The 26961-nt window shown below is 40.1% G+C and overlaps 1 protein-coding gene across 16 annotated transcripts in view; it reads left to right on the top strand.

Moving 5' to 3' along the window:
* Nucleotides 1-26961, top strand: part of LOC101167602 (dedicator of cytokinesis protein 9) — a 76311-nt gene that overhangs the window by 16902 nt on the left and 32448 nt on the right. For 11 of the 16 annotated variants that reach the window (XM_023965140.1, XM_023965164.1, XM_023965170.1 and 8 more), the window contains exons 2-16: nucleotides 8175-8291; nucleotides 15367-15456; nucleotides 17040-17122; nucleotides 20484-20553; nucleotides 20715-20810; nucleotides 22338-22472; nucleotides 22564-22738; nucleotides 22836-22891; nucleotides 24792-24866; nucleotides 24953-25093; nucleotides 25532-25873; nucleotides 25971-26053; nucleotides 26138-26260; nucleotides 26343-26422; nucleotides 26499-26686. In XM_023965140.1, coding sequence (XP_023820908.1) covers nucleotides 8175-8291; nucleotides 15367-15456; nucleotides 17040-17122; nucleotides 20484-20553; nucleotides 20715-20810; nucleotides 22338-22472; nucleotides 22564-22738; nucleotides 22836-22891; nucleotides 24792-24866; nucleotides 24953-25093; nucleotides 25532-25873; nucleotides 25971-26053; nucleotides 26138-26260; nucleotides 26343-26422; nucleotides 26499-26686 — 1854 coding nt within the window. Of the gene's footprint in view, nucleotides 1-5153; nucleotides 5400-8174; nucleotides 8292-15366; nucleotides 15457-17039; nucleotides 17123-20483; nucleotides 20554-20714; nucleotides 20811-22337; nucleotides 22473-22563; nucleotides 22739-22835; nucleotides 22892-24791; nucleotides 24867-24952; nucleotides 25094-25531; nucleotides 25874-25970; nucleotides 26054-26137; nucleotides 26261-26342; nucleotides 26423-26498; nucleotides 26687-26961 lie in introns of those variants that run through there. The other 5 variants (XM_023965136.1, XM_023965173.1, XM_023965161.1 and 2 more) reach the window with 3 other exon arrangements.

Below are 26961 nucleotides of genomic sequence, written 5' to 3'. Positions count from 1 at the left end.
CTCTGTTGGATTGGTGTCAATATTTAAGTATATTCTTCCACTTTCCTGTGTTTTTATGAGTTTTTTTCTCCTTCTTCTCTGAATGGTGTATTTCAGCCTGTCCTTTTGAAGTCAGTACAGTTAAAACAGTTTATTCAAATGATCGGAGTGCCCCGCAGTGCGGAATTTAAAAAAAAAAAAAAAAACTCTCGCACACGCTTGCATGCGTTTGTGCCACTTTTTCTTTGGCGCTTGAAACTGAGAAGGAACGACAGCCTTTGAAGGCTTCCTCACCAGAAACTTGTCATCTCTGCTCTGTAAAATCACTCCACCCCCCCCACCCCCCATGCACCCCCAGAAAACCCCAAACTTTCCCGCACAATGGGGTAATTAATCACCATTGTTGGTTTAGAAAATGTCGATGATTTGTCAACAGCATTGGGGCGTGGGTGGGTTTGCAGCATGAGAAACTCTTGAATATTAAGAATTTACATACATTTTTTTATAAAAACTTTATTTGTCATCATTCCGGAGCACACACCGAGATAGAAAAACAGCTTAGACTGTAAATCACTGCAACTCAAAGATTAAAAGCTATCGTGCGTCCGGAGAGAGCGACGCTTTTCTGGAGCAACGAGAGGCGGCAGCCGTTCTGCAGTTAGTGTTTCTGCAGGAGAGCAGAGATAAAACCGATGCTCCTGCAGGCGTCTGCTGCTGTGAATGTAGAGCTGAGAAAAACAGGAATCCGGTTTAAATGCTGGAACTGCGACAACTCGCAATTATTTGGGAAATTCTGAGAAGTCTTTCCACATATTTGAATGTCCCTTCCTATTAAAACTAATGGAAAAGAACAATGTAAATGAGAAAAAGACATAAGAGCGTAAGTTTTGGCATCACTGTAGATGAAGAAATGTGATTTCTGACCACAGGATGAAGAAGTGCGACTCAAAGGATTCTAGAGAAAAGAAATGTGTCTCTGTGGGTTAAACAGGGATTGGTTTCAGCTTATGCAACATGTCCAATTCTGAAATTTTGTGCATGTTTGAAATATTTTTTTTACAACTCTTTCATATCATTAGATGATTGCATTGATAAATTCATTCCTGAAGCTGCAGGAGTTGCGAAAACTACATTTGGAAAGACAGTTTGTCTTCAGGAAAGAAGATCATTTTCTTTTTAGCATTTCTCAAATTCCCATGAAACCATACAATCATTTTGCTAACAAATAACTCATTTGTATGTAATTATTAAGGTTGCATGGAGTAAAACTTACAATGTGCGATACTAGTTAGCAATATTGCCATGGCGATAAGACTTGTGAATGCGGTACATGAAACAAAACAAAAAAAACTAATACATAATTTCCATCGCATTGCAATAGTTTTATTTAAATAAAAGTCAACATTACTAAGGCTACATTCAGACTAGACAAATTTGGTTAGCTAAAAGTGAACCAGAATTTGTTTCCCCTGATAATATGAAGCAAAATTTCAGTCTGAATGCACCCAAGCGGACCCCGGTCCAGGAGCTGAGGAGTTTCCTCCATGTGACTAGCCACAATGCTCGGAGCGATACAACTGAAAATTGAGCAAAACCCGTGCACTTTCCTAAAATAAAGCTAGCTTACCCGTGCCTCCCCATTGATAGAAGCTCATTTCCAGCTCGGAGTGTTTTCCATTTAATTGTTTTGTTGCTATAAACTGCTCTAAGCTGCTGTATTGGCTCCAGCGCTCTTGCTAATCGACGTAGGCGATTGCTGATTTTCTAGGCAGCTGCTGGATGGCCTGTTCCGGTTTGACCCAACTGACCCTCATCACTTTTTGCTGTCCAATGCTGTGAAGACTGCTATGCTTACACCTGGTCTGCATGGGGAGAGTCTGACCTGTGGGAAGTGTGTTTGGTGGTAGTCTTTGGTTTTTCTTTTCAAGAGTGCATCCCACTCATTTTTTCTCTGTAGCTTAGCTTGATACCTATATTTTAAAGGGGTGGGTCCATGTTTTGTCTTGCATACAGCACATTTTATTTGTCCTGATGAAATACATTGCTTTTTAAAATAGATTTTTAAATTCTCTAAATTGGATTGAACTGTCTCAGGTTTCTTCAGTTTGGTGATCCTGTGTCTAAGTACTGGTTTTCAGGGTAATAAAATGATTTCAGAAGTAGTGATAAATGTGCCGTTTTGGTTACAGATTGCAAAGTTTCATCGTTAAAAAATAAGAGCATGTCTATATTTTTAGATTCCTTCATATATAATTAGGCCCCAGAAGCAAACCATTTTTTTGAAACTCAACTGAAAATGTGTTTATTTTATTTAGGTGATACCTAAATAATAGTCTTTGACAAAGAGGAAATCTTTGTCCATTTTTGCGGTCAACGTAAACCAGTTGATTCAGCTGACTGCGTAAGCCCAAGGCTGCTTTTCGTAGCTTCAGAATCCTTACAAAGTACACAGTTCAAGAGTCATGCTAGTAGACAGGAGGCTAAAGCTCAAGCGCTAAAGGGTTAAGCATGACTTTTGTTTTTAAACAAGCTTCAATCATTGACTGCATAAGAGATTTGGACAAAGCAATCCCTCCCCCCCTCACGTTCCAAACAGGAAGTACCCACTGGCTCCAAGAAGCCAAAATTCCATCGAAAACTATTACTCAGTCTTTGTATTTGTCAGAATAACCATACCTTTTGTGATTCCTTTTTTTTTTAATAACATGTTCTTGCTTTATCAGAAGTTATTGAGGTTCTAAACTGACCAATCAGATGCCTTAGCCCCACTTTGAACATTGGATTGACGGATTCTCCTAAGCCGGCTTTCAGTGGAAGGGGTGTGGACTTCCAACAAGCTTACTTGTGATTGGCGACAGTAGTTGCCATGGAAAACTTTGACTCAGACCGACTTGGACCAATCAGTGTTGTCTGGCTTCAGACATCCGTATCGTGGAAAAATGGCGACTGAAGCTGGAAGCACGTCACACTCCATCCAGTTCTTTCTTATACAGTCAATGGTTAGAACTAAACCTTTGTATAAATAAAGATATTTGTGTAAATATAGATGCACTACATGTTGTAAACTGTTAAGCCTAAAACCAGAACTTCCTATTAGGGCTGCACGATATGAGGAAAACTCACGATATGCGATATTTAAGATTAATATTGCGATAACGGTATAATTTGTGGTATATAAACAAATAACAAAATAAACTAAAACATCATTCCCTTTTAATTGCAGGGCTCGACATAGCCATTTGTCCGCTGGCCCGGTCCTGTTTTTCGAGCAGTACGGACCACAAGACTTTATTTTTTACTTGTCCGCTCGGGCCACTAAAATATCTAACAATTAATACATTTTTCACCTTTTACAATAAAGTATATTTTGCGAAAACGTGTAGATTTACCTCGTCTTTATAATTCACTTTTTCTGCTAGTCCTGTGTTCAGACTTCAAGGGTTTCTATGGGAAACCTTTTATCACTCTTCTCCTCCTCTCCCGTCTGCGCGCGCGGCTGTCACTGCCGAGCACCACGCGGCACGCGCTCACTCAATTTTTTTTTCAAACTTTATTGAATGTAACAATTCAATACTAAACAATGTTAAACAGCAACAACGAAGGAACAAGCCAGTGGGTTATTATTACATTTTAGGCAGATATATTTAAACTGACACACATATCAGCGCGCCCCCTGGTGGTTTTTCACCGCGATGATCATAAATCCAACACCGTCACTGAAGAGAGACTGAAGCATGTCAGAGATGTGGAAGACATGGCAGGAATAGATAGGAATATGTTAGATGGAGTGACGGGTGGAATTAGTGCTATGGACAGCAAGATATTTAATGAATGCATTGAAGATGAAACTGTATGCACTAAGCTTTAAGCTGAATGTCAAAGAATCAAAGGCAACTCAAAATACCTGAATCTCAGACTCAAATGGAGTATAAGGTCAAACTACTTAATTTTGTTTTTCTTTACAACACTGTAAGCAGTAAGTATTTCTAGTTAGCTGAATGATCTCAGTAATTTAATTGTATTTAATTTTTCAATTATTTAATTTAATTAGGTAACTAAAGTAACTAAAAAGTAAATGTAACTTTGCAACAGTAACAAAAAGCAGAACCTTAAGGCAGTCAGGGCAAAAAAGTCAATAAAACTTAACTATTGATTAGGAACAAATGTGAAATAGCAGTGATTAGAAGCAGCATGAACACTTCTTAACTAGTGTTTCCTACTACACTGCAGCGCTCTCTTCAAAACATCTGAAACAGACTAGAGCAGATTTAAGTTTGATATGCTCTATTTTTAGTCATTGAAAAGTGTATAAATAAGTGCTAGATGTCACCAGAATGCACCAAATTGCACCATGCCCCCGGACCCCCCTAAAGTTGCAAGCACCTGCGGAGCGGCGGGTCTCGCTGTGCGCGGTGTCGGGCCAGTAACTTTCAAAAACTACTGGCCCTGTGGGCCAGTGCAAATTTTTGAGCTATGTCAACCCCTGAATTGCAACAGTTTCAAAATTATACTCCAAATGACCCTCGTTGACATAGGAGACAAACATCTAACATAATAGGCCTCCATCCGATTGGTCTACAAGGTGAAGGCGTCCATCCGATTGGTCAAATGCATAAAGGGATTTATTTGATTTGTTAAATCCTTCAAGCTGCCTTAAGGTTGTATTAACACATTTAAGGTTTACGATTTATTGCGATTTTCACTGTCTTTTGCGATATGCATATTGCAGAGCTGAATATTGCGACAACGATAAATTTGCGGTATATTGTACAGGCCTACTTCCTATTAAACTCAGCCTTTTGTTGAAAAGACTTTTAAACCTTTTTGGACCTTTTCTTTTTGGCAGAAACCTCAACTATAATTTGTACACCTGATTGTTTTGTCCTTGTTATAAACACATGTTTCTGTGTCAGTAAACAAACAGTAATTTGCATTTTTAGACTGGAATTCCTTCCTTTTTTAGTCCCCTACTTTTTACACTGAACAATAGGCAGGTGGAGCAGGCTCGCGACCATGCGATGCCTGGATCTCCTCCGAGTTTTTAATAGGGGAGTGGTCTAATCGCACACTGCATGCTCACACATTCTTCCATCTGCACAGCTGTCAGGGTGGGAGGGGCCCTCCTCCCCCCCTGATGAGAGGCAGAGCCGGGGAAAGAGAAGGAGGCTGTGCTCACTTAAAAAAAAAAAAAAAGAAGTGGGGGGATCTCACTGGACGTCAGTAAAGCTCCCAGACGTTTAGACTCGCTCTGCCATGCAGAGTCACACCTGGTGTTGGGAGGCACTGGTTTGAGACGGATTGCCATGCAGGGCCGGGCGGGAAAGGCCCCTAAAAGGGAGATGGTGATCGAGTCACCGCAGCAATACAAAAGTTTGGCTGAGATTGAGGCAGAGGTGGACGCGGGGTCACAGGTGATAGGGGTGAGTCTCTGCCGGACCATCTTTCTCTGTAAAAAGAAAAAGGAAAAACCTTTAAATCCGGTCTTACTTGCTTTATGGTACTAGTGTTATCGGATTGTTTCGTAAAGTTTCCTTATCTCTCAAGCGCAGCTTTGAAGAGGTTCAGAGAGGTTGAACGGAAATGGGAAGTAGCTCCTTGAGGGCATGGCTCTCCAGGGGACTGAGCGTTGATCTTTTTTTGGAATTGGAGCACTTGTGGAACCCTTTGTTCATCAACCATTACCGTTTCACAGAGTCCAGGGTTTTCAGAAGCTTAATGTGAAATTTAACCTAATTGTTGCCACAAAAAAGAAAAGAAAAGAAAAGAAAACAAACCAGAAAACCAAACTGTGGATGGCCCACAGTTTTGGAGCTAATGGAGCTAATTGCAGCAGAGCTCACATCTGCTTGTTGTTTGTCTTTTGTCTGACTGGCAAACGTCCAGTTGGTGATTATTTTTTTGTTGGCATATCAGATGATCTTTTGCATCTAGAGACGGAGAAATCTGGAGGGCCTTACATCACCAGTGGGACTTGTTGGATAAATAAAAATGTAAATCTCTGGTCTGACACATTTAACTGGCCTCACATTGTTTTGTGGTCGTTGGATCCAAACCAGGAGGTTTGTCCAAGGATTGTGGATTTCTTGCAGCAAAGAAAATCAATGATTTTGTCTTTTTTTTTAAATGATCTAGCTTGGTCTTTGATTTCGGTAAGCCCCTTTCCAGAGGTTCCGAGTCGGATCTCCTTCTCTGATCACAGCACTTAAACGAGTCATAAACCTTGCTGCCACCAAGAAGTCCAACTGCTTTGGTCGTTTATGTAAAACATCTGGGGTCTCCTGGGAATTCTGGGATGTTTCCCATAAATGCAAGTCTCGTTGGACTGAACCTCCTCTCAACTGGTTCCAGTTGATAGATATCAGGGGAGTTTGGAGGGAACACCTCTTTTGTCCCTTCAGAGCGGTGATGCTTAGTTTAGAGTGGAACATTAGACCATGACCTGGTTTGGGTTTCCAGCATCGTTGGCAGATTGCCGTAAACATGGCAGCTACCCAGTCACGATGATGTAAAGTCTTAGTCACCGGGTTATGGGTGGATAGAGGCGGTCTGCAGGTGAAAAATAAGTATTTGTATGGAGGACGCAGGTGGCCCACAAGGTTGTAGTACTCTAGAGCCCTTAGGGCGAAAATGGTCATATCTTTTGGTACGACCATGCTGCAGTCGACACATCATTGCAAACACTTAAAGTAGGTGAGATGCAGGCATTTTGTACGGATTCTTTATTTTTTTCAAGACCCCCAAATCCTGCACATTAGACAATCAAAGGGTAGTTTGTGTGGCATCCTATGGGGGCCCTACGGGCACTTGTGTATTTTTTACACACCCCATGCATGGAGCAGTACAGTGTGGGCTTAGGATATCGTACACACTTATGACGTACGACAGCCTCACCCGTACGTCATTAGTGCGTGCAACTTACAAAAACTTCATGATGCAGTTACTACATGTGCAAAAATCGTACGTTCCTTAAGGTCATTAAAATGCAGCCGCTCCTCTCTACGACCCTCCACGGGTCCAATTGACCCAAGAACCTGTACAGGTCAGTTTTATAATGCAATTAAAGGAAAATAAAAGCAGATAGGAGCCTTTCCATCAGCATGAAAATACATTTTCCAAATTTGTTGCCTGTTTTTCTTGCGCATTTGGCTGTTTTTTGTTCTGTGCATGGCATGCAAATTCTGGTCTCGCTCATTTTTAAGCTAAAAAAAAAAGTTTTTAGTCAAATTCAGTTTAACTGTCATTTCTTTTACATAATCTTGTTTGGAATTATATTTCCATCTGTATTCATATTTATCCTAGATTGGATTTTTACCATAGCTACTTTTCCTATTCCTGTTCCTGTTTCCTTCTTTTTTTCAAACATATAAAGAACCCAGGAGTTTTTTTCTTTAAAGGAAGCAAAAAAGCTCAAATAGAGTAAATCCAGTTGAACCCGATTCAACTGTTTTTTTTCTGCAGATAGAGCCTGTGTATCTGTTTCCTGCTTTCAGTCACAACATGCAGTTTGTCTCCAAGCTAAATGCAAAGCTACGCAAATAAGTTCCTTAATGTGACGGTTGATGTTATCAAACTACTATTATACTGTTTGGTCTTTCCTGACCCCTAAATGGAGGCTATAGTTGGGATTCTCTTGGCCAGTTAACTCTTTTCGTATCCAGATCCAGTCCTGAGCTCATGACTCTGTGACTGGTACCATGGATCACCCTCCTCTTCCAACATCTTCTTCTCTTCAGGCCCACATTCATTCATTGCCCTCTCTGTGCCATTTCCTCCCCCTGCAACTGTCCAGCACATGTATTGTGAAGGGACAATGGCAGCTTGTTCACAATCGTGTCAATTTCACTTTTACTGTGTAACCTGTACATTATTGTCATGCAAGTAAAGCAAGAAGTGAAGTGATCAGTTTTATTTTGCTTAAATTCAAACACAAATTTGAAAAAAACAGACAAAAAATTTAAATGAAATATAAGAAAAATTAAAAAAATCATCCTTGAAAGACAATAAAAAGTAAAATTCTGTGGGGCAGACAATAAAACATACAAAAATAATTTATAGATGTTAAATGCCTCCCTTTTTTAATAGAGACGCACCATCCATTTTATTAAAAAAACACTAATGTTAACAAACTTGGACATTTAAACATACCAAATATATAATCAGTAATGCAGGGATTTTTTTTCCTTTTATTTCATCAGGTAAAACCGAAGATAATAGAGCCTCTCGATTATGAGAATGTTCTCCTCCAGAGGAAGACCCAGATCATCAGTGATGTTCTACGGGACATGCTGCAGTTCCCCACAGACGACTTCCAGGTAACTCGATTCATTTATTTCTTGGACTTTAAGGCGCACTAGTGATGTCAATAGTAAAAACGTATGTGGAGACAGATCTACATGTATTTATTGTTATCACTTAACCATCTTCTCGTTGAAACACGTTAACATGGCTCCTTTTTTTTTACTGTTAGATTTGTAAATACTGTTTACTTTTAACGCATGTAAAAGTTTATATTTGAAAAGTCCTAACAGGCAAACATGAAAGAATATCAAACAAAAACTATCAAAATGTTGATACAGGCATACTTCACTTTGGAGATGAATAAGCAAAAGGCATGCTGGGAAATCAAGAAACTTCAGTTTAACCCTCTAAACGACCTTATTTACATTGAGTTTTTTGTCATTCTTCTGTGTTTTTGAGTGCAAACATGAACAAATATTATAAATTCTCTGTAGAATTTATATTTATTTTTTAGCTGTAGCATTTAGCTCAAGCTAAATTCTAGCTAAGGTTTTGTTTTGTTTTTCAACTTATTCTGATTTTTTAAGTTCTTTAATCTTAAAGGCCCTGTATCATGCAAAATCAACATTTTGACCTTTTATGTGTATTCAAATTGTGATGTCACAAAGTGAGGAAACTCCTCCTTCTGGAATAGTCTGCACTGCCAGCTCCGCCCCCAGGCCAATACAAATACCCACTTTCTCCATGGAGCTAGCAGTGATCGGAAAAACGCTTTCCTTTTATATGCACATCCATTTTTGCAAAAGTTCGGACATTATTTGTGTTTCTTAGGTGAAACACAGACACACTGCCGAGGCCGACTCTAGGCTGATGTTACCCACAAAGCACCCTTACTTCCTGGTAGGAAGACGAACGGCAAAAATAACTAATATTTTGTTAAAAAATCGTGTCAATTATTTTGGAAATAGTTATCACAAACAATTTTAAATGTTAAGGCCTGTTCACACCGGGACGAATTTCGCCCGCGATATTCGCTGACGTTTAACGCCTCGTGACTAAACAAAGGGCATCAATGTGAGTGTGAACACCGACGCGAAAAAACGCCACGCGTCAAAGCGTCACTTTTTAAAAAACGCCTCGGGTTCGTTTTTTTGGTTCGACGCGCCGCGTCAAAAACTATACGACCAATGAGAATGGCACTTTTGCACACCTGTCTGGAGCTTCTGAAGTTACAGTAAAACACAACTTGGGGGCGCTCAAACATCAAACTGCCTTTCTGAGCACACATACCAGCGAAGAAGATACACGCCAAGTAGCGTCTACACTGCCACGACGAAATAATGACGGACATTCTAAAATATCCCCGAACCAAGCACCAGTTGGAGCTACTGGTGCTTGAAATATTCATGTTCTCTTTGTATGATTCTGACAAGCACGTAAATACTTGCTCTCTTCTTCTGAGCGAAAAGCGACTTTAAGAAGCGTAAAGTTGTGTACAGGAGTATTTCTGTTTTATATTAAGCGCCATCTAATGTCAAGGAATGAAATTGCATGTTCACTCGGCTCATCGTCAGCGAAAATCGCCTGGGTGTGAACACAAAAAACGTGGTTGAAAAACACTGGCGAATAACTCCAGGCGAATATTCGTCCCGGTGTGTACGGGCCTTTAGCATCACGGGCTAAACAGCTAGCATCTTTTTCTGCAGGGCAACACAGCAATATTGAATATCTGTTTATTTGGACTCCTAATATGGTCTTTTACTTTGAAAAAAAAACGCACACAGTCTTTGTTGCCCTCACTGCATGTAGGGAGTCATATTAATATTCTAAATTGTCAGAGGTACTAGTAATCAAACACTAAAGCAAAATCAGGAATTGTGTGCTCAAAAGTAATTTCTTATGTAAACAATTCAAAATATTGTGTTTCATTTTTCAACTATTTAAAATGATTGTGTTTTAGGGTCATTATAATGTTTGTTTTTGATTAAATCAAGATACTATGGAAGTCAGTGCTTAACGTTCTGCTCCAATTTAAAAGTAATATTGTTTATTCTATAATATAACTAGAACAGAGACGACTATTATTGTGTGTAATTATCCACAATGGGTCCTGTAATATCCTTAAATTGTATTTAATTGCCATAATAGATATGCCCATGAAAAAAAGATATCGCAGAGAAGGATTCCAGTTTCTTCATTTCTTTGACAATTATTACATTCTCAAATTTCTGTTGTATTGAACATCCTATTTTTTTTTTTTTAACCTTTTTTTGTGGTAAGTTTATAGATTTTCTCTCGTCAAACTGGATGAAACCTTTACAAAACACTGTCAAATCATGTCAAAACTTTTAATTTACTAAATGGAGTGATGGAGTATCAAGTTGCATGTTGTAATTTAATAGACTTAATAGACAAATACTGTCCAAATAGAGGGAAGTGTTTTTGGAAACACCTTTTTTTTTTACAGACACTATTTTTAATTTGACATTTTTCAATCCATTTTTTGTCTTAAAAAGCTAAACTGGGCTTCAGTGGCTCTGTGCCTGCTGCTGTTTCACAGAGTTCCTGCCTGAGGGTTCACACAGCTCTGAACCGGAGGAACTATCAAAGCCTGGTGAGATGACTGTGAAAGAAATGCTGTTTAATTGGCCGAGGATAGGAGCAATAAGCTTCCGGCGACAACCACAGCGGTTGTGTGCGCTACGAAAAAAAACGCCTCAATGAAAGTTTAGCTGCCAGTCTGGACAGATTTTTTGGGGAACTGTTCAACCAACCAGTCTGCTCTGATGGGTTTTGGGGTTTTGTCTTAATCTATGGCCTCACTTTTGACACTCTAGTAGATCCTTAAAGTCCCACTTGGATCTTTCGATCTATTTTGAAACATTCCCAGAGGCCTTCTAGTTATGATCACGCCTTTTTAGCAAAAAAAAAAGAAAAAAAAGAAATCGGTGTTATTTTCTAGGACATATCTCCAGAAGACCCAGTATTTGTGGGCAGGACCGTTGCAGTGGAGCAACTCCACCCCCCTTTCCTGTCACCCAGGGGAAATAAAGATGTACATGAATCTATTTGTCTACAAGTGGGTGCATCAGAATGGAGCAGAGCAGGGAGCTTATGCCCCCACTCGTACATTCTACATCACAAATAAGCATTTTCCAATGGTAACTTATCGTTTACTGTCCTCCTTCAGGAGAAAAATGACATGTAAAAATGCTAGAAACACAATTTTTCATTTGAGGGGGTCTTTAATCTGAAGAAATATAATTGTACAGGACAAGAACTTTTCTTTCTTTTTTATAAACTGGTCCACACCTCTTGTGTTTTGCTTCTGAATAGAGCAGGTTCCAAAAAGTTTGCACCATTTATTTCACTTTTAAGCTTTAAATCTTGAACTGTTTTTTTGTTTTTCTGGAGTTCTATTCCTTTCAGATGTGTTTTTTGTTGTTGTTAAAAGTGTCTACACATGAAATTAAATGAAATCTGTGCATATGTAATGGATACTTTCCAAGTGCAGAAATATTTTTGCAGAGAAAAAAAATTAGTTTGTTGGACGTATAGCTATAAAAATGTTTTATAGTCTTTAGAAATACGTTTTCAAAGCTTTAGATAAGACGCTTTTACAGATGCCTCAACTTCATTAGTATAACTCCATATACTTTTCCCTTGGAATCACAAAAATGTCACAAATTCTGGGTTAAAATTCTTATGTATGAATGTGTAAAATGCTACCAAACACAACAATCTTTAGTTTGTTAATACTCATAAAATACTTTTGATGACACCAGCGTCTCTCAACTACATTTCCCCACGTGAACGTATATTTGTTTTGCCTCAACTGTTTAGTTTTTGTAAAATAAAGCTACATTTATCATAATATTCCCATTCTGGGCATTAATAAAACCTCCTCTGCAGCGGCTGTATTGGCCTGGTTGTTCAATGGAGGAGCAGAATTCCTACGAGCGTGCACGCCTCCGGTAAGAATGAGAGTTTTTTTTTGTTGAAACCGGGTCAGTGTGCCACGCTTCGACTCCCGCCGTTGTGGGTTAAGTTGAGTCTAAGTGGTAGCAATGCAGCTTCCAGCAGCTCTGATGACCTGCCAAGCCAACAGCCTTTGAGCCCCGAAGGCTTCCAGTGGTTTTTTCATTCTGCTCTTTCTGGCTGCATGTATGTAATAAAGCTGAAGTCAGTACTGGGGTAATATTAGATTCTATTTTTTTATTTTGTATTTGCTCTGCTCAACAGCTGAGCCGATAGGAGCTGAAAACATGTACTGAAAAAGATTTTTATTTTTACAATTGGGGTACAAATGTTTAAAAAAAATAATAACTTCTTATAACGCGCTCAGAATTCTGGGAAATGGGACACGAGGGCAACAGAATCTGGGATAATCAGAGGCATTCCAAACCCAGAAAAGCTTGTGATCTCAGCCGCTGCAGGGATCTTCTGTTCTGACCCAGCATGGTTCTTATCCCCTCACAGGCTTTGGAGGGCTTTAAGTTTTTAATGACGAGCACAAACCCTGGGATCTTTGTCGAAAAAAAAAAAGCAAAATTTTCTATATCTGTTTTTCGTTGTTCATCCTCCAATTTTGATTTCCTTTTTTTTAACCCCTTCTTTCTTTTCATTATCTAGCCCAAAGACGAAATGTTTGGAAAAAAATTGTTTATTCAAATCAAGTTTACCCTTTCATACAAAAGGGGTTTAAAGGAATTTACATCTTGTATGTCCAAAAATTCGTAACACCCCATTGTAACTATAATCTGTCCAACACAAGAGGCCTTCAGCTCTTATCTGTTTGGTCAACTGCTGGACGGGACAAGTTTAAAACATACATTTGTAACGTTTCAACTGTTAACTCAATTAAAGACTCGTTCTAGTCATCTTTTGATCTATTTTAAAGGTTGTTCCTAGTGGTCTTTGAAATTATGACTATGTCGTTGTAGCCAAAATCCAAAAACCTATGTCGTTTTCTAGAACATAGTTCCAGCAAAGCTCCTGAGTTGTGGGCGGGACTGCTGGTACCTCTCTTCCTGTCCCTGTTGCTGAGAGCTCTCTGTTTACATGCTCTTCTCCTAGCTTACAGCCCCCCCCAACCCCCATTTTAACATAACCGGTGCAGTACAAATGGCGAGCAATGTTGGATCTATCCAGCCGTACAGTTTTAAGTCAGATTCCAGCAAAGGCGTACATGGATCTAGTCGTCTACAACTGGCCGCATCAGAATGGAGCGCAGTAGGGCACTTGTGGCCCGCCCAGTGGCATTTCTTTCGTCTGCTCCTGATTCACAGTGATTTGGATAAAGAAAAGTCAGAAATGTAATTTTGAGCCTAATTTTCTTTACATATGCCCTCCATCATGAGAACAAATGCCACAAGAACACATTAAAAACACCGAAAACACCATTTTTACTGGAGTGGGTCATTAAACGTAATTCCAGCAGATTATGAAGTGTAGAAAAGCGCCCTTGCACTGATATGCAACACTTTACAGTACTGAAGTGTTTCCACAGTCAGCTGCTTCTATTGCTAAGGAAAACCTTTAAAGTCAAAGTTACCTGTCGCACACCTAGGTGTGTGAAATGTGTTCTCTGCATTTGAACCATCCCCTGGGGGATGCGGTGAGCTGCAGACACAGCCGCGCTCGGGAACCATTGGATGGTTTAACCCCCCAATCCAACCCTTTAATGCTGATGTCAAGAAGGGGAGGCATTGGGTCTTTGGCATGACTTGGCCTGGATTTGAGCTCACGACTTTCCAGTCACGGGGTGGAGACTCTGCCACAAGGCCACTGAGCTGGTACTGAACTTTGCCTTTGTGAAGTGTTGCATATCTGTGCAAAGTTGAAACAAAAAGCCTCTTTGCTCCGTTTAAGAATGAGCGAATTCACGGTGATCGCGTACAGATTTACAGTATGTCAAAGAGCGTCTGTTATGTAGGTGTCGCCATCTCCAGTGTCAAAGGGTTATAAGGAACTCCACTTCATCTTGTGATTACGGTATCAGTGTTTGATAAAAACTAAATAACTTACAGCAATAATGAAAGCATCTTTCTAACGACAAATTTAGAACCATTATTTTTATTATTATTATTGTAGCCCAATTCTACAAACTTAACGACGACCTATGAAGGATTTTGTCACACAAACAGGCAGACGGCTGGTTCCAAATGCAGCAGGTTTGTTAGCTTAGCTAAAAACCCACAAAGCTAAATCAGGGTCAGGCAGCCAGGACTTGATGGAGAGAGTCGGGGCAGGCGGCAGGAAAACTGGTGTCAGATACAGAGTCAGGAGAGAGAAGGTCAGGTCCAAATAAAATGCTTAGTAAGGAAGGCAGAGTGGGACAGGCAATACTTTGCACTCAGTGTGGCACAGTGCAGAGCTTAAGAATGCTGTAGTTGATTGAGTGAATGAGTGTCAAGTGTGCGGCATCCAGGAAGTTTGCGCTGGGGATGCTGGGAGCTGTAGGGCAGTGGTCCCCAACCACCGGGCCGCGGGACATTTGGCACCGGGACGCACAGAAAGAAAAATGATTTCCATTGTATTGTTTTTTCGAAAAAAACGTTTTATTTTGAAAAGTGACCGGATTCTCTCTGTTACATCCGTCACACTCAACGCACGTCAAAGTCGCGACACCAAACATCATGTGATACACCCCGATGTTGCTCATGTGATGTTCTGTTGTTGGTGTGACGTTACGAGGACACCGCTAATAAAGTTGCACCTCAACCCCCCCCACCGGTCCGTGGTAAACGTGTCTTGCGTTGTACCGGTCCGCGGTGACAAAAAGGTTTGGGACCACTGCTGTAGGGCATTAAAAACTCTGGAGACAGTTCCGCCGGTGACCAGAGGGGGAGACAGAGTTCTGACTTCTGAAAGATGTTTTGTCTTTTATTTTATTTTATTTTTTAAATAAAACAGCAAAAGAGAACTTTGTTACCCAATAATATGTTTTAACTAATATTGCAGATGTTTTTGTTACATCAGACAAAGTGTTCCGCTTCAGGGGGGCTGCTCCCCCCAGCCCCGACCTCTGACCTTCCTTTGACTGAGGGTTTGCTTTAGGGATCAATAAACTTCCTTGTAGTCGTGACGAGGAGCCACCAGGGCGGATGTGCCGCTTCCTTCATGCCTTCCTTCTGCTTCTCCCCTCAGATCTCCACCCTGCGGCGTCAGGGCCGCACTCTGTTCTCCACCGTGCCCGAGACCGCCGAGAAGGAGGCCTGCTCCTTGTTTGTGCAAGAGGTAAACGCAGCTTCTCACCTGGACGAAAGGCCGCCTCACCTGCTCCCTTATCTCTGCGCCTGCTTTCCATCACATCCGAATGCCCTGTTTGTTTTCATCCTAACACTGTTTGGGTTCCACTTCCCCTCAGCAGCATTTCATGCGGGCGGCCTTTAGCTGACCTCGCAGTGTTTGTCTCCACCCATGCGTGTTTTCCGACCGTGAGGCTGCAGCAGATCCAGCCCGGAGTTCGTATCATGTTGTTTCAGGGCAGCTCGTTTCGGTGGAGTGGGGCCTGAAAAAAAGGGATAAGCGATACTCCCCAACTGCAGAAATTACATCATAACATCTGGAGAGGCTGTGGCGTTTCGTCAAAATGTGGTTTCAGTGTGTCGGTCCTGTTTTTTTGTGAGCGCTTGGCTCACTCCACCTCAGATAAATAGTTGTTTTCACAGCTGCTCCCTTCTGCTGCAGAAATATTTGACCTGATAATGCACCAAGTCAAATGACAATTAAAAAAAACTCCTTATTAAATAAACCTCCAAAGTTGTAGCTTTGAGATGGAAAAAATGTGTATTTACAGCCATCCAATTTGGTAAAGTATCAGCAAAAAGAATTTTACAAAAGTTTTAAACAAAGGACAATATTTGAATATAAATATAAATATATTTGAATATTTGTAGAAACAACAACTTATTATTTAAAATAACGTCATCAAGGAAACAAGCAGAATGAATCAATAGAATTGCAATATTTTAATATTTTTCTTTATTTCCACAAAGCTTTTTTTGTATTTTACCAGGAACAAAAACATTACAAGACATTTCCTGAATGAGCACACAAACATATACATAATATTTGCACATTTTAAATATGCTAATTTTATGTGTGTGCTCATTTTTAAATGAATAGTTCGGATTTTTTTTATGTCTTTGTGTGTCTTTATCGAGCGTATCCTGCCTAAAAATGTAACCGTTTTTACATAAATTTAGTCAAAACTGTTTAAGAACAAAACAAATTACACAAATATACATGTATATATATACTAACTTGGTTCTAAGTTGTACAAATTTGAACAATTATTGTATAAATCACTCACAAAAACTGATCTGTGATGATTTATTTGAAGATAAATGTTAAAAAACACAATTTTCTAAATGTATTTTGTTGTTTAAAACATTCCATGTTTTTAGACCTTTTTTTAAAATATTTTTATTATTATTTGTATTTTTAAGTTTTCCTCTAAATCTTTCTATTAGTTTTTAAAATTAGTAGCTCTTTTTAAAAACAATATTTGCCATAAGTTTCATTAAAACTGTAAGTGGAAATTATTTTGTTGTAGTTGGAGCTAATGTAGCCGACTAATGTTAGTGGTGTTCTTCCATCGGGTTGGTTCATTTTAAATGAAAATGAATGATGTTGCTTTGAAAAATACCATTTATAGTTTGTATTTCTTTAAGAAAGGGTTGCCTTTTTATTATTTTCTGTTGTCAGACTGTGTGTTGCAGTGTTTTTGTCTGATCTGGTGAAAATGCTCAAGTTTGACCGACCGTCTTTTCCAATGTCTGACGTCTTTGTCTTGTTCTCTCCTTCTGTCTCTCCAGTGCATCAAAACGTACAAGTCTGACTGGCACGTGGTCAACTACAAGTATGAAGAGTATTCCGGAGACTTCCGCCAGCTCCCAAAGTGAGTGCGTGCGTACGTGAATGGGATGGGCTTTTTGCTGAGACTTGCATTTTCACTGTACTGTGTTAAAAGCCCACAGAGCTGCTCTATGGCTATCTTCGCCATCATGCACACTCAAAAAATGAGGACAGGGGGGAATATTTGTGCTAAACTGACCATGAGGTTTAAAAATAAATGTTTTTTTTTCTGCAAACACATAAATTCTACTTGTTTTACTTAAATCTAAAAAAAAAAATTAGGGGTCATATTATAAATTTGAATCCATTAATTAAGCGAATAATCACGCAGATTCCCTCCGATACCTGTTGGTAATCTGTGTGTTTTTACCTGATTGTTTACAGCCCTGTCTGTGATTTGTCCAAACCCCTAGAAAGCTGGATATCTGCCCGGGAGCTCCTCCTTCACAACAATGGAGAGCTTCCTGTTTTTGCCTGCATAAAACTTAGAACTATTCTGGGAGCCCCGTTGATGAAAACTATTAAAACAAAGTGGAACGCTCCAAAATGCACGGCGTGCCTTCGGAAGGAGCCCCCTGTCAATGAGGACACGAACGAGCTTCGCAGATGGCGCGTGCAAAGTTTAAACACAGACAAAACAAGAACTTGTGACGACGGCTGGGCCTGGTTCAGGTCAAAGGCCAAACTGCCAGCATGTCAGTTAGTCAGAGAAACAAGGTAAAATAGATATTTTTATGTGTTTAGAAAAAGCAAAATACGCATTGCAACCTTAATAGTAAAGTATTGTTATGTTATGTTTGTTATTTTTAACCAAAAACCAAAACCACAAGTGAAGCCAAGGACAGCAAAACTCCCTTTCAAAATAAAACAGAAAAGCAGATTTGAAAGGTAATAGTTCAAATTCCGATTAGCTAAGCGAACACAAGTCTCTAAACTGAGCGTGCTCAGAAACTTTACATTGGAAAAAAGTAAATGTAATTCGTTTTTGGTCCAAACAAATCAATACTGCTTAAGCCACTTAAGAAGTGAAGAGTCGATCTCAACAGAAACTAAGATGCACTAAATAATTAACGTACAAACAAGTCCTTCCAGTACTTGACGATCAACTTATAATTGGCTGCAACAGCAATCTGTAGGTAAAGCCAAAGTCTCGTGCACCCGTACGGGTCCACCCCTGAGCCGGTGCTGCAGGTTTTGGGGTTGTCCAAGCCTGTAGAGCAGGGGTGTCAAACTCAAATTCACAGCGGGCCAAAATTAAGCAGCAAAGTAAAGTCACGGGCCAAATTCAATATTTATCGAAAAATGAAATGCAACTGATATGTAATGTTGTAACCTTTTCGTATGGAAACAAACTTTAGTTTTGATTAAACACAGAATCTGGAACCACCAGAGCTTGATATTACAAACACATGAGAAATTCCATTTTCAAATAAAAGATACATTTTTTCTTCTTATTTAAATGAATAAATAAATAAATAAAGTATGTCTCGCCCTGTATCCTTTCAAGTTCCTATTTTAAAGTAAAAATCTTTTTTTTCAAAACCAATAACAAAATAACCAAAAAATAATGCCATTCAATAAAAACGTAGCATTTCAACTACCTTGCAGTAGAAACATAGGTCTAAGCCAGATACCTGGCATCTTTTCTTAGACGCAAGTTCATCAATGTCCGTGGTCAGGCTCTGAGCCGAGGAAAACCTAGTATTTTTGCAGGCCTGTCTTGAAATCTCCCGTTGTCCATCTTTCGTTTGGCCATTTTTGTGGAGGGTGAAATGAATTTGTCCGATGTGACTGGAGCATGGCTGTCAGTGACTGTAAACAGATTAAAGGAGCGCTTGCCAGTTTCGACTGTGCTCCAACGTACTAGCAAAGCATTGTGGGATTTGTAGTATTAGTGGTACAGTATATACCGCAAGCCAGCTCTAATGCACATTTGATATGATCTCGCGGGCCAATTATAACTACACTGCGGGCCAAATTTGGCCTGGGGTCTGAGTTTGACATACGGTAAGTGCTGTAGAGGGTTGTAGAGAGGAGCCACTTGCGGTTTCCTCAAGCGAAAGATTTTCGTGCTTGTGGTAAATGTATCGTGAAGTATTCGTAATGCTAATGAAAGTTGCACACCTCTTATGACGTTCAGGTGACGCCGTCGTATAGTGCACGCTCTGGTAACAGTAAGGTGCGAGAACTGGCTCCTTACTGACCGCCGCAAATGCTGGAGATGATACATAGGTGTCCATGAGACACCCTTTGGATCCCCACGCTTATCACGTAAACACACTATTTGATGGTGTTGAAGAAAAGGAAAAAACTTGTACGACATGCCTGCCTCTCGCCTACTTCCCTTGTTGCAGGAAGTGTTCACTACGACCAGTCGTTTGCAACATGTCCGCAGAAAAAAATGTTTCTCTCTATGAGCTCATCGAGCAATCTACGACTTTGATATTTTGTATGGGCCACCTGTACAGATTTGCCCATTTTTTTACCCGCAGACAGCCTGTATCCACCCGAAAGGGCAGTTGTGACTATTGGTCAGCTGGTTACATTTTCCCTCCACTGGGCATCATTTGTTTGACTAAGTCGATCGTCTCGCTGTAGAATATCTGTGCTGGGATGACTTAAGCTCGATGGGATCAGCTACCTGGCTGCCAACCCGGATGGTTAGAGGTTCAAATCAAAGTTACCGTCATTGGGCCAGAAACACCCAAACCTCACACTGCTCCTAATTTGAAAAATTATTTCTAGATTGCTTAGAATAAAAGCTACAGACCTAAGATATGTCAATCTTTGCACCCAAATTTAAACACGTAGAAGAATCAAGAGTCAAAATATGAAAAATTAAAGCCAATATATTAACTCTGAACCGTTCTAAATGTAATATACCACAGAGAGAAACTGAGACTGACTTAAAAAACCCTAAATGAGAAATCTTTCCGGCACAGAAAATGTTGCGCAACACTTATTTATTTCTAACAAGATTCCGGCAGTGTGCACGAGAATCCAGGGGGAAATGAATGCATAAAGTTCAAGGAACAGTCTTCGGTTTTTGATCGATTCCTGTTAAATTTGTCTCTGATCCAACAAATATCATGTAGTATTTTGTCTTCCAGTAGTCCCAAATTGTCATACTCTGGTGAGAAAACTGAGCCTATCTTATTGCTAAAGAAAAATAATAATCTTAGATATGGTTGCAGCTTTTGCTAAAGACCAAAAAAGTACTGTCTGGCTAGAAAGTTTGATATCTTTGCTGGTAACCAGGGTTACCCCAGCATCCAAATTAGCCAAAGCGCCCCTGAGCAAGTCGTCCAACTGTACCCATTACGGCGAATTTTTCCTCCCTTTACGGCTGGTGTTAATTCTGAACTGAATGATGGACTAAATGGGGATTTTGTTTCTGCTTTCAGTAAGATACCACGACCTGAGAAACTTACAGCTCATTTGTTTGAGGTGGATGAAGATGTGGAAAAAGATGAGGTAAAAGGAATTCAGTACCTCCACCTTTACTTCACCTGTTCTCAGATGACATGGCATGTGTGGAAAAAAGCTTGCAAGCACTGACAAATATATATAAAAAAAACAATAACAAGGCGTGAGATATTGTTTTTAAAGTTCTGCGTTTTGAATACTTCCTGCAGGATGCAGCTTCTCTTGGGTCCCAGAAGGGAGGGGTGTCCAAACATGGTTGGTTGTACAAAGGCAACATGAACAGCGCCATCAGTGTGACCATGCGGGTAAAAAAAACTGTAGTGTGTCTTCAGATGTCTCACATATATTTACTGCCATATAATGAAGTCACGTTTTGTGAAATACTACAATTTTACACAGACTATATCAACAGGCATGGGAAATATTTGCTACATTTTAGCACCAACTTCTAAGTTTTACATTAAAGGATTTTTTACTCACTACCTGGCATTGTGCTAGGTGCTAGTGTAGCCTGTATAGCTTAAGTAAAAAAACAAAAACAAAACACGACTGTTTCTCATACTTTACAAATAAAATGAAAGAGTTTTGCCTCAAATATGCAGATGATAACTCACTTAAGTAAAACAGAGTCTCAGGTTCACCATAAAATACAAATGCATGAGAATAAAGTTGTAAGTAAGTTTGTAAGTTGTACAAAGTAACAGAATCATGAGAAAAAAGTGGTACAATTAGGAATAAACACATAAACCCTGTCCAAAACAAAAGGCATCAGCTCTAATCTGTTTGCTCAGTTGTTGGACAGAACAAGTTTAGAAAAAAAGAAAAAAAAAGGAATAAAAACAAATTGTAACCATTTGCGAGAATAACGTTTTAAAATTATAAGAAAAAAGTAAAATTTTACAAGAATAAAATAGTAGAATTAAAAGAAAATATTGGTACAATTAGGAATTAAAGAATGTAACCATTTACGAGAGTAAAGTTGTGAATCTATGCAGAAAAAAGTCTTACTTTTACAGATGATCAAATTAAGCCGTTAGTGTTTCAATAAAAGCAATTTTACATTATCCGTTTAATTTATGTTGCAGACAATTCAAAAAAATCCCAGTACTGAAGACTCTCGCTGAATCTGCTTTACTTTTTTTTTTAAATATACAACTTTGTAAAATGAAATAACAACTTTGACTTTTTCCTTGTAAAATTACGACGTAAATTTACAATTTCATGTTTGTCACATTTTGACTTTTTCTCAAGATTTTGTTTCTGTTTTCCTAGTGTTTAATCCTTCGTTGTACTTTTATGGTTTCTTTAAATGACTAAAAATAAACGTGAGTAACGAATATTAGCAATATATTCTTCATTATGCGCTCCTTATATAATTTAGCTAAAGATTCGTCACTGCCCTCTAGTGTTTAGCTGTGTTATTGCAGCTTTTCCTATCTATGTTTCCTAAAATAAATCAAGTCAATGTAAGTAGGAGTTATTAGCAATAGCATGCTTTCTGTTTTAGCTAAAGATTCTGTACTACTCTCCAGTGTTCTGCTTCATTATTGCAGTTTTTCCAAATTTCTAATGGCTGCTTTGTGTTTTTTTGCAAACACTTTGAAAAACAAGCACTTCAACAAACTCACAAATGTGTGGTTTAGTGTTTTGCCTACAGCCAGGAATTGATTACCACTCTCCTGTTAAGTGGACGGCTGAGCCTCATGAGCCACCACAGCCCTTTAAACAGCAGACAACTGCTTCTGACGTTTTTTCCTGTTCTTCCCAACAACTGAAATTATGGTCAGTTTTTTTTCCTAAAAATCCACCCATCATCTTCTTTTCCCTTGTAGTCCTTCAAGAGGAGATACTTCCATCTGGCCCAGCTGGGTGATGGATCCTACAACCTCAATTTCTACAAAGACGAGAACACCTCCAAGGAGCCCAAAGGAACCATCTTCCTGGACTCTTGCATGGGGGTCGTGCAGGTACTATCACCTGAACGTGCTCCTAGTTTGGACTCCTCATCCCTTGTAGGGTTAGTTGCAGCTTTTCTTTCCGCTGCGTGCCCCCTCTCAGAACAGCAAAGTGCGGCGGTTTGCCTTCGAGCTGAAGATGCAGGACAAGAGCACCTTCCTGCTGGCTGCAGACAGCGATGCAGAAATGGAGGAGTGGATCGGCACTCTCAACAAGATTCTCCACAGCAGCTTCGAGCAGGCCATGCAGGAGAAGAGAAATGGAGATTTGCACGATGGTCTAGTTTTGTCCACTTTTTCAAACTTCTTTGTACTCAGTGTTTTCGCTGCAACTTAATTATCAGCTAACAGAGCGAACTTTGGCTTTTCTAACAGAGGAAGAACATGGAAAGACAGACCTTTCTTCTGGAGCTTTTCAAGACACTTTTCAGGTAAAAAAATCAGAACCACTGCTGTGTTTTTTTTTGGACATCTGATGTTTCAGAACTTTATAATGCAGATGGGGAAGAAGTCTTCTTCACATATTTATTGGCTCACATTCATTTAGACTCAAAGCTGCTTCAAAAAGTCAGATTTGATCCCTAAGTACTGAGTACAACTAGTCTTACTACCTAAGCAGGTTACCTGCAAGATAGCATTGGAGAACCCTAAATGAACTACAAACTACAGGATGACCTTTTGTCGGGATGCCCGTAGGGATGGGTATCGTTAAGGTTTTAACGATACTACTACTCTTATCGATACTGCTTATCGATCCGCTACTCTTATCGGTACTCTTATCGATACTTTTTGAGGACGCAAATAAATAAATAAATAAATAAATAACGAATTAAGAACATAAAGTGTTTTATTTCCTCACTATGCAACAACATTGTTTTTTTTAACAAAACATTTTACTTTATACATGAGAATGTTCCAGACAGGATATTTATTTAATTATTTAAACTAATTGTTTTTATTATTTATGAGTGTGATGTTTCATTTGATCTTTTGTCCATTTTCCACAACCTTGAATAGACTTTTCTGTCTGTCAAACACCAGAGTTAAGTTAAGTTAAGTTAGATGATGGAATCAAATTCACTTTGATGCAGACTCCTTTCTATTTTGCCAACTCCATTTATTTTTCTTTAAATCCAGTAAACCCAATAAATGATATTAATTTTACGGATGACAACTATCATTAGTTATTAATTATTATTAAGTATTAGGAAGCAGCTGATAGTTTGTCGCGGGTCTGGAATCATAAGCGGTGAGTCTAAGCCCCGCCTCTCTACCTGTTTGTTGTATGCTCCGCGTGCAACGCCCCCCACCCCCCTCCCGCTGCCCCAGCCTGTTCTGCACAAACAGCGCAACATACGGTCATCGTAGTAGCAAGGTGACAGCATGGTAGGCAAACTTAATAATTTTTACGCAGAAACGTTAGTTCTTAGTCTAGGGCGCTCACGTGTCCCCTACAAGATCGCCACTGACTGTGTGTGCGCTGCCTTGTCTTGTGTGTGTGTGCGCGTGCGGCGTCTGAACAACAGCCCCGCCCCCCGTGCACACAAATAGACAGAAAGAGCTCTCCGCTTCAACGAGAATACCGAAATTAATATCATCATTAATTAACGGAAAATTGACTGACTTGGTGAGTTCAATATGGCAGATAACGCTTATATTTTGTGGGACACAAAAAAAAAAAAAGAAAAAGTAACTTCTCCAGTACCGATAGCAGAACCGTTCAGGTCAGATCTTAACGATACTGCGGTCTTGAAGAATGCGGCCCCTGGGGCTGGTTCAAAACCGGGGCACGGTACCCATCCCTAGATGCCCGTAGGATGAGAGTCGTCTCTGCCATTAATCACGGGAAAGGAATGGGACAGGATCAAATTCTTACAGGAGCGGGAAGCAACCAGTTTGTCTCGGTCGCGAATGAAACAGCTCTCAGCCTGAGAATCTCAGTGCGGCTCTTCAGAGTGAACGACGAGAGCGGCTCCTTCCTGGGAGAAGTTTTTTTTCCTCTCTCTTAAGAGGCACGTGAATAATCAAAATTTAAAATGCGCTTAGCCTGAACATATAGTTTGCTGGCGGGGTAGTGTTTGCAAAAACAAACTACAGCTACACAAAAACGCCAAAGAAGCAAAATCATGAAGTTGAATGAATGAAATGTGTTTTAAAACAACCATAATTTTTCATATAGCTTTTTTTTTTTTCATATCTTGAACAAAGTATTTGACATAGTGTCAACAGCTTTTACTACATTTGTGGTTTTAAGGACTGGATTGATTCCAAAATGTAGAGGGCATCTATCGGTTGTTTTTCAGTCTAACTTGAGCTTCTCTTCCCCTGCAGACTGCCAGAGATATTGAGTCAAAAATGAGGAGTGAAGCTCGCCTGAAGCTGTTGACTCTAGATCCTGACACACAGGTGACGTTTGTCTCTTTCACCCGGCGCTCTCTGTGGATCGTGGTTTCTAAAAAAAACTCTGCGCTTATTCGTTGACGTCTCTACAGAAACTGGACTTCTCTGGGATCGAACCAGACGTGCGTCAGTTCGAGGAAAAGTTCGGGAAGAGAATCCTGGTCAGCTGTCACAACCTGTCCTTCAACCTTCAGGGTTGCGTTGCGGAGAACGAAGGCGGCCCAACGACCAATGTGGGTTTTTCCTTCAAGTGCTTTTTAATGACAAGATACGCAGGTGTATGATAACAAGAGGACATCACAGGTTCCTCAGGTGGCTGGTCCCACATCAGTGGTCCAAAGTGTGGGTTGTTGCCATGACATCCATTCTCACAGGGCGTTAAGATCATGCTGGTTTCCTGCTGTCGCTCCAGTGTGGAAGCAGAACTCTGCAGGGAAACAACAGCTATTAACTTCCATGCTGCCCTCTAACATGAGCCGCCTTGCACACGAACACTCGAGTGGATTCTGTTAGGGAAATGCACGAATGCATTTGTCTTGACACCAAATTTAAAGTGCATTAGGGCCTGTAGACGCTTCTCTCTATCTCTCTTGCTATGTTTTCCCAATCTAGCTTGCAGAACTAAAGTACTTTCCCTCCTTTTTGTCTTTTTTTTTTTTCCACAAACAAAGGTAGAGCCTTTTTATGTGGTCCTGTCCCTGTTTGACGTCCAGAACAGTCGAAAGATCTCCGCAGACTTCCACGTGGACCTCAACCACCCTCTGGTTCGACAAATGACGCAAAGTCCGGGGCCAGATTTGCAAATCAACGGCAGTAACGGCACCGACGGTCCCGTGGGAAGCCGCAGAAGCACCCAGCTGCAGGAGCGTGCTCTTGAATACCCCACGCAGGGGGTGTTTTCAGTTACCTGCCCCCATCCTGAGATCTTCCTGGTGGCCAGAATAGAGAAAGTCCTACAAGGGGGGATCACCCACTGCACTGAACCGTATATGAGGAGTTCAGACTCCACCAAGGTACGCAGCGTGTAGATGAGGAGTTTGTGCGGCTTTATTTCAGGTTATGATACATTTTCTTTCATTTAGACTAAACTAAATGAACGTTATTGTTTAGATTGCACAAAAGGTGCTGAAGAATGCAAAGACAGCTTGCAGCAGACTTGGGCAGTACAGGATGCCATTCGCCTGGGCTGCACGGTAAAAGTTCACTAGAACACGTTTTTTTTTTTAACAGCGATAAACATGAAACGTCCCGTCAGCCTGACCCATTTTTGGTTGTAGGTTCGTGTTTAAAGATGCATCTGGAACTCTGGACAAAAGCGCTCGTTTCTCAGCTCTTTACAGACAGGACAGCAGCAAGCTGTCCGACGAAGACATGTTCAAACTGCTCACTGACTTCAGAAAGTAGGTTGTTTTTTTTCTAACCGTCTCTCGCTTGCCTTGATATATCTGTAACTGGATTTCCCTTCCTCTGTTTTCCCTACAGACCAGAGAAAATGGCCAAACTTCCTGTACTTTTAGGAAACTTAGATGTCACCATTGATAGCGTGGCCCCGGATGTGACAAGTAAACCCCTCAACCATGTAAACAAATCCCATCTCATCATCCATGTTTAACTCTTGAACTGTTGGTTTGTTTGTAGACTGTTTCACTTCCTCCTACATCCCTTTGAAGAACTTTGAAGCAAACGGGTCGGGTAGTACCCTTCTAGAGGTGGACGAGTTTGTCCCTTGCATCGCAAAGTGCTCCCAACCTTTTACCATCTATAAAAACCACCTTTATGTGTACCCCAAACACCTCAAATATGACGGGCAGAAATCCTTTGCAAAGGTAAGTACAGCAATGTTTCTATGATGATGAAATGGTTTGTTCAGAATTGGATTCTTGGTTCTGGCAGACCTTCTCACATCATCAGCTGATTGGTTTTCCTGTTTAGTCTGAGACCTTTTGGCATCAACCTCAAGCTTTAGATCACTGGATGGAATTATGTTTCTGTAGAGGAGCAGCTTCTGATGAATACATTAATGCAGATTGTTTTAATCAATTAGGCACTTCTCCCATAATTCCTTAAGGGAGAAGTGCCTGGTTGGGTTTTAATGTAATCT

This window comes from Oryzias latipes, chromosome 2 (assembly GCF_002234675.1).
Source record: "Oryzias latipes chromosome 2, ASM223467v1".
Classification (NCBI taxonomy): Eukaryota; Metazoa; Chordata; class Actinopteri; order Beloniformes; family Adrianichthyidae; genus Oryzias; species Oryzias latipes.
Note: the sequence above shows the minus strand (reverse complement) of the source record. Positions and strands in the feature narration are given on the sequence as shown.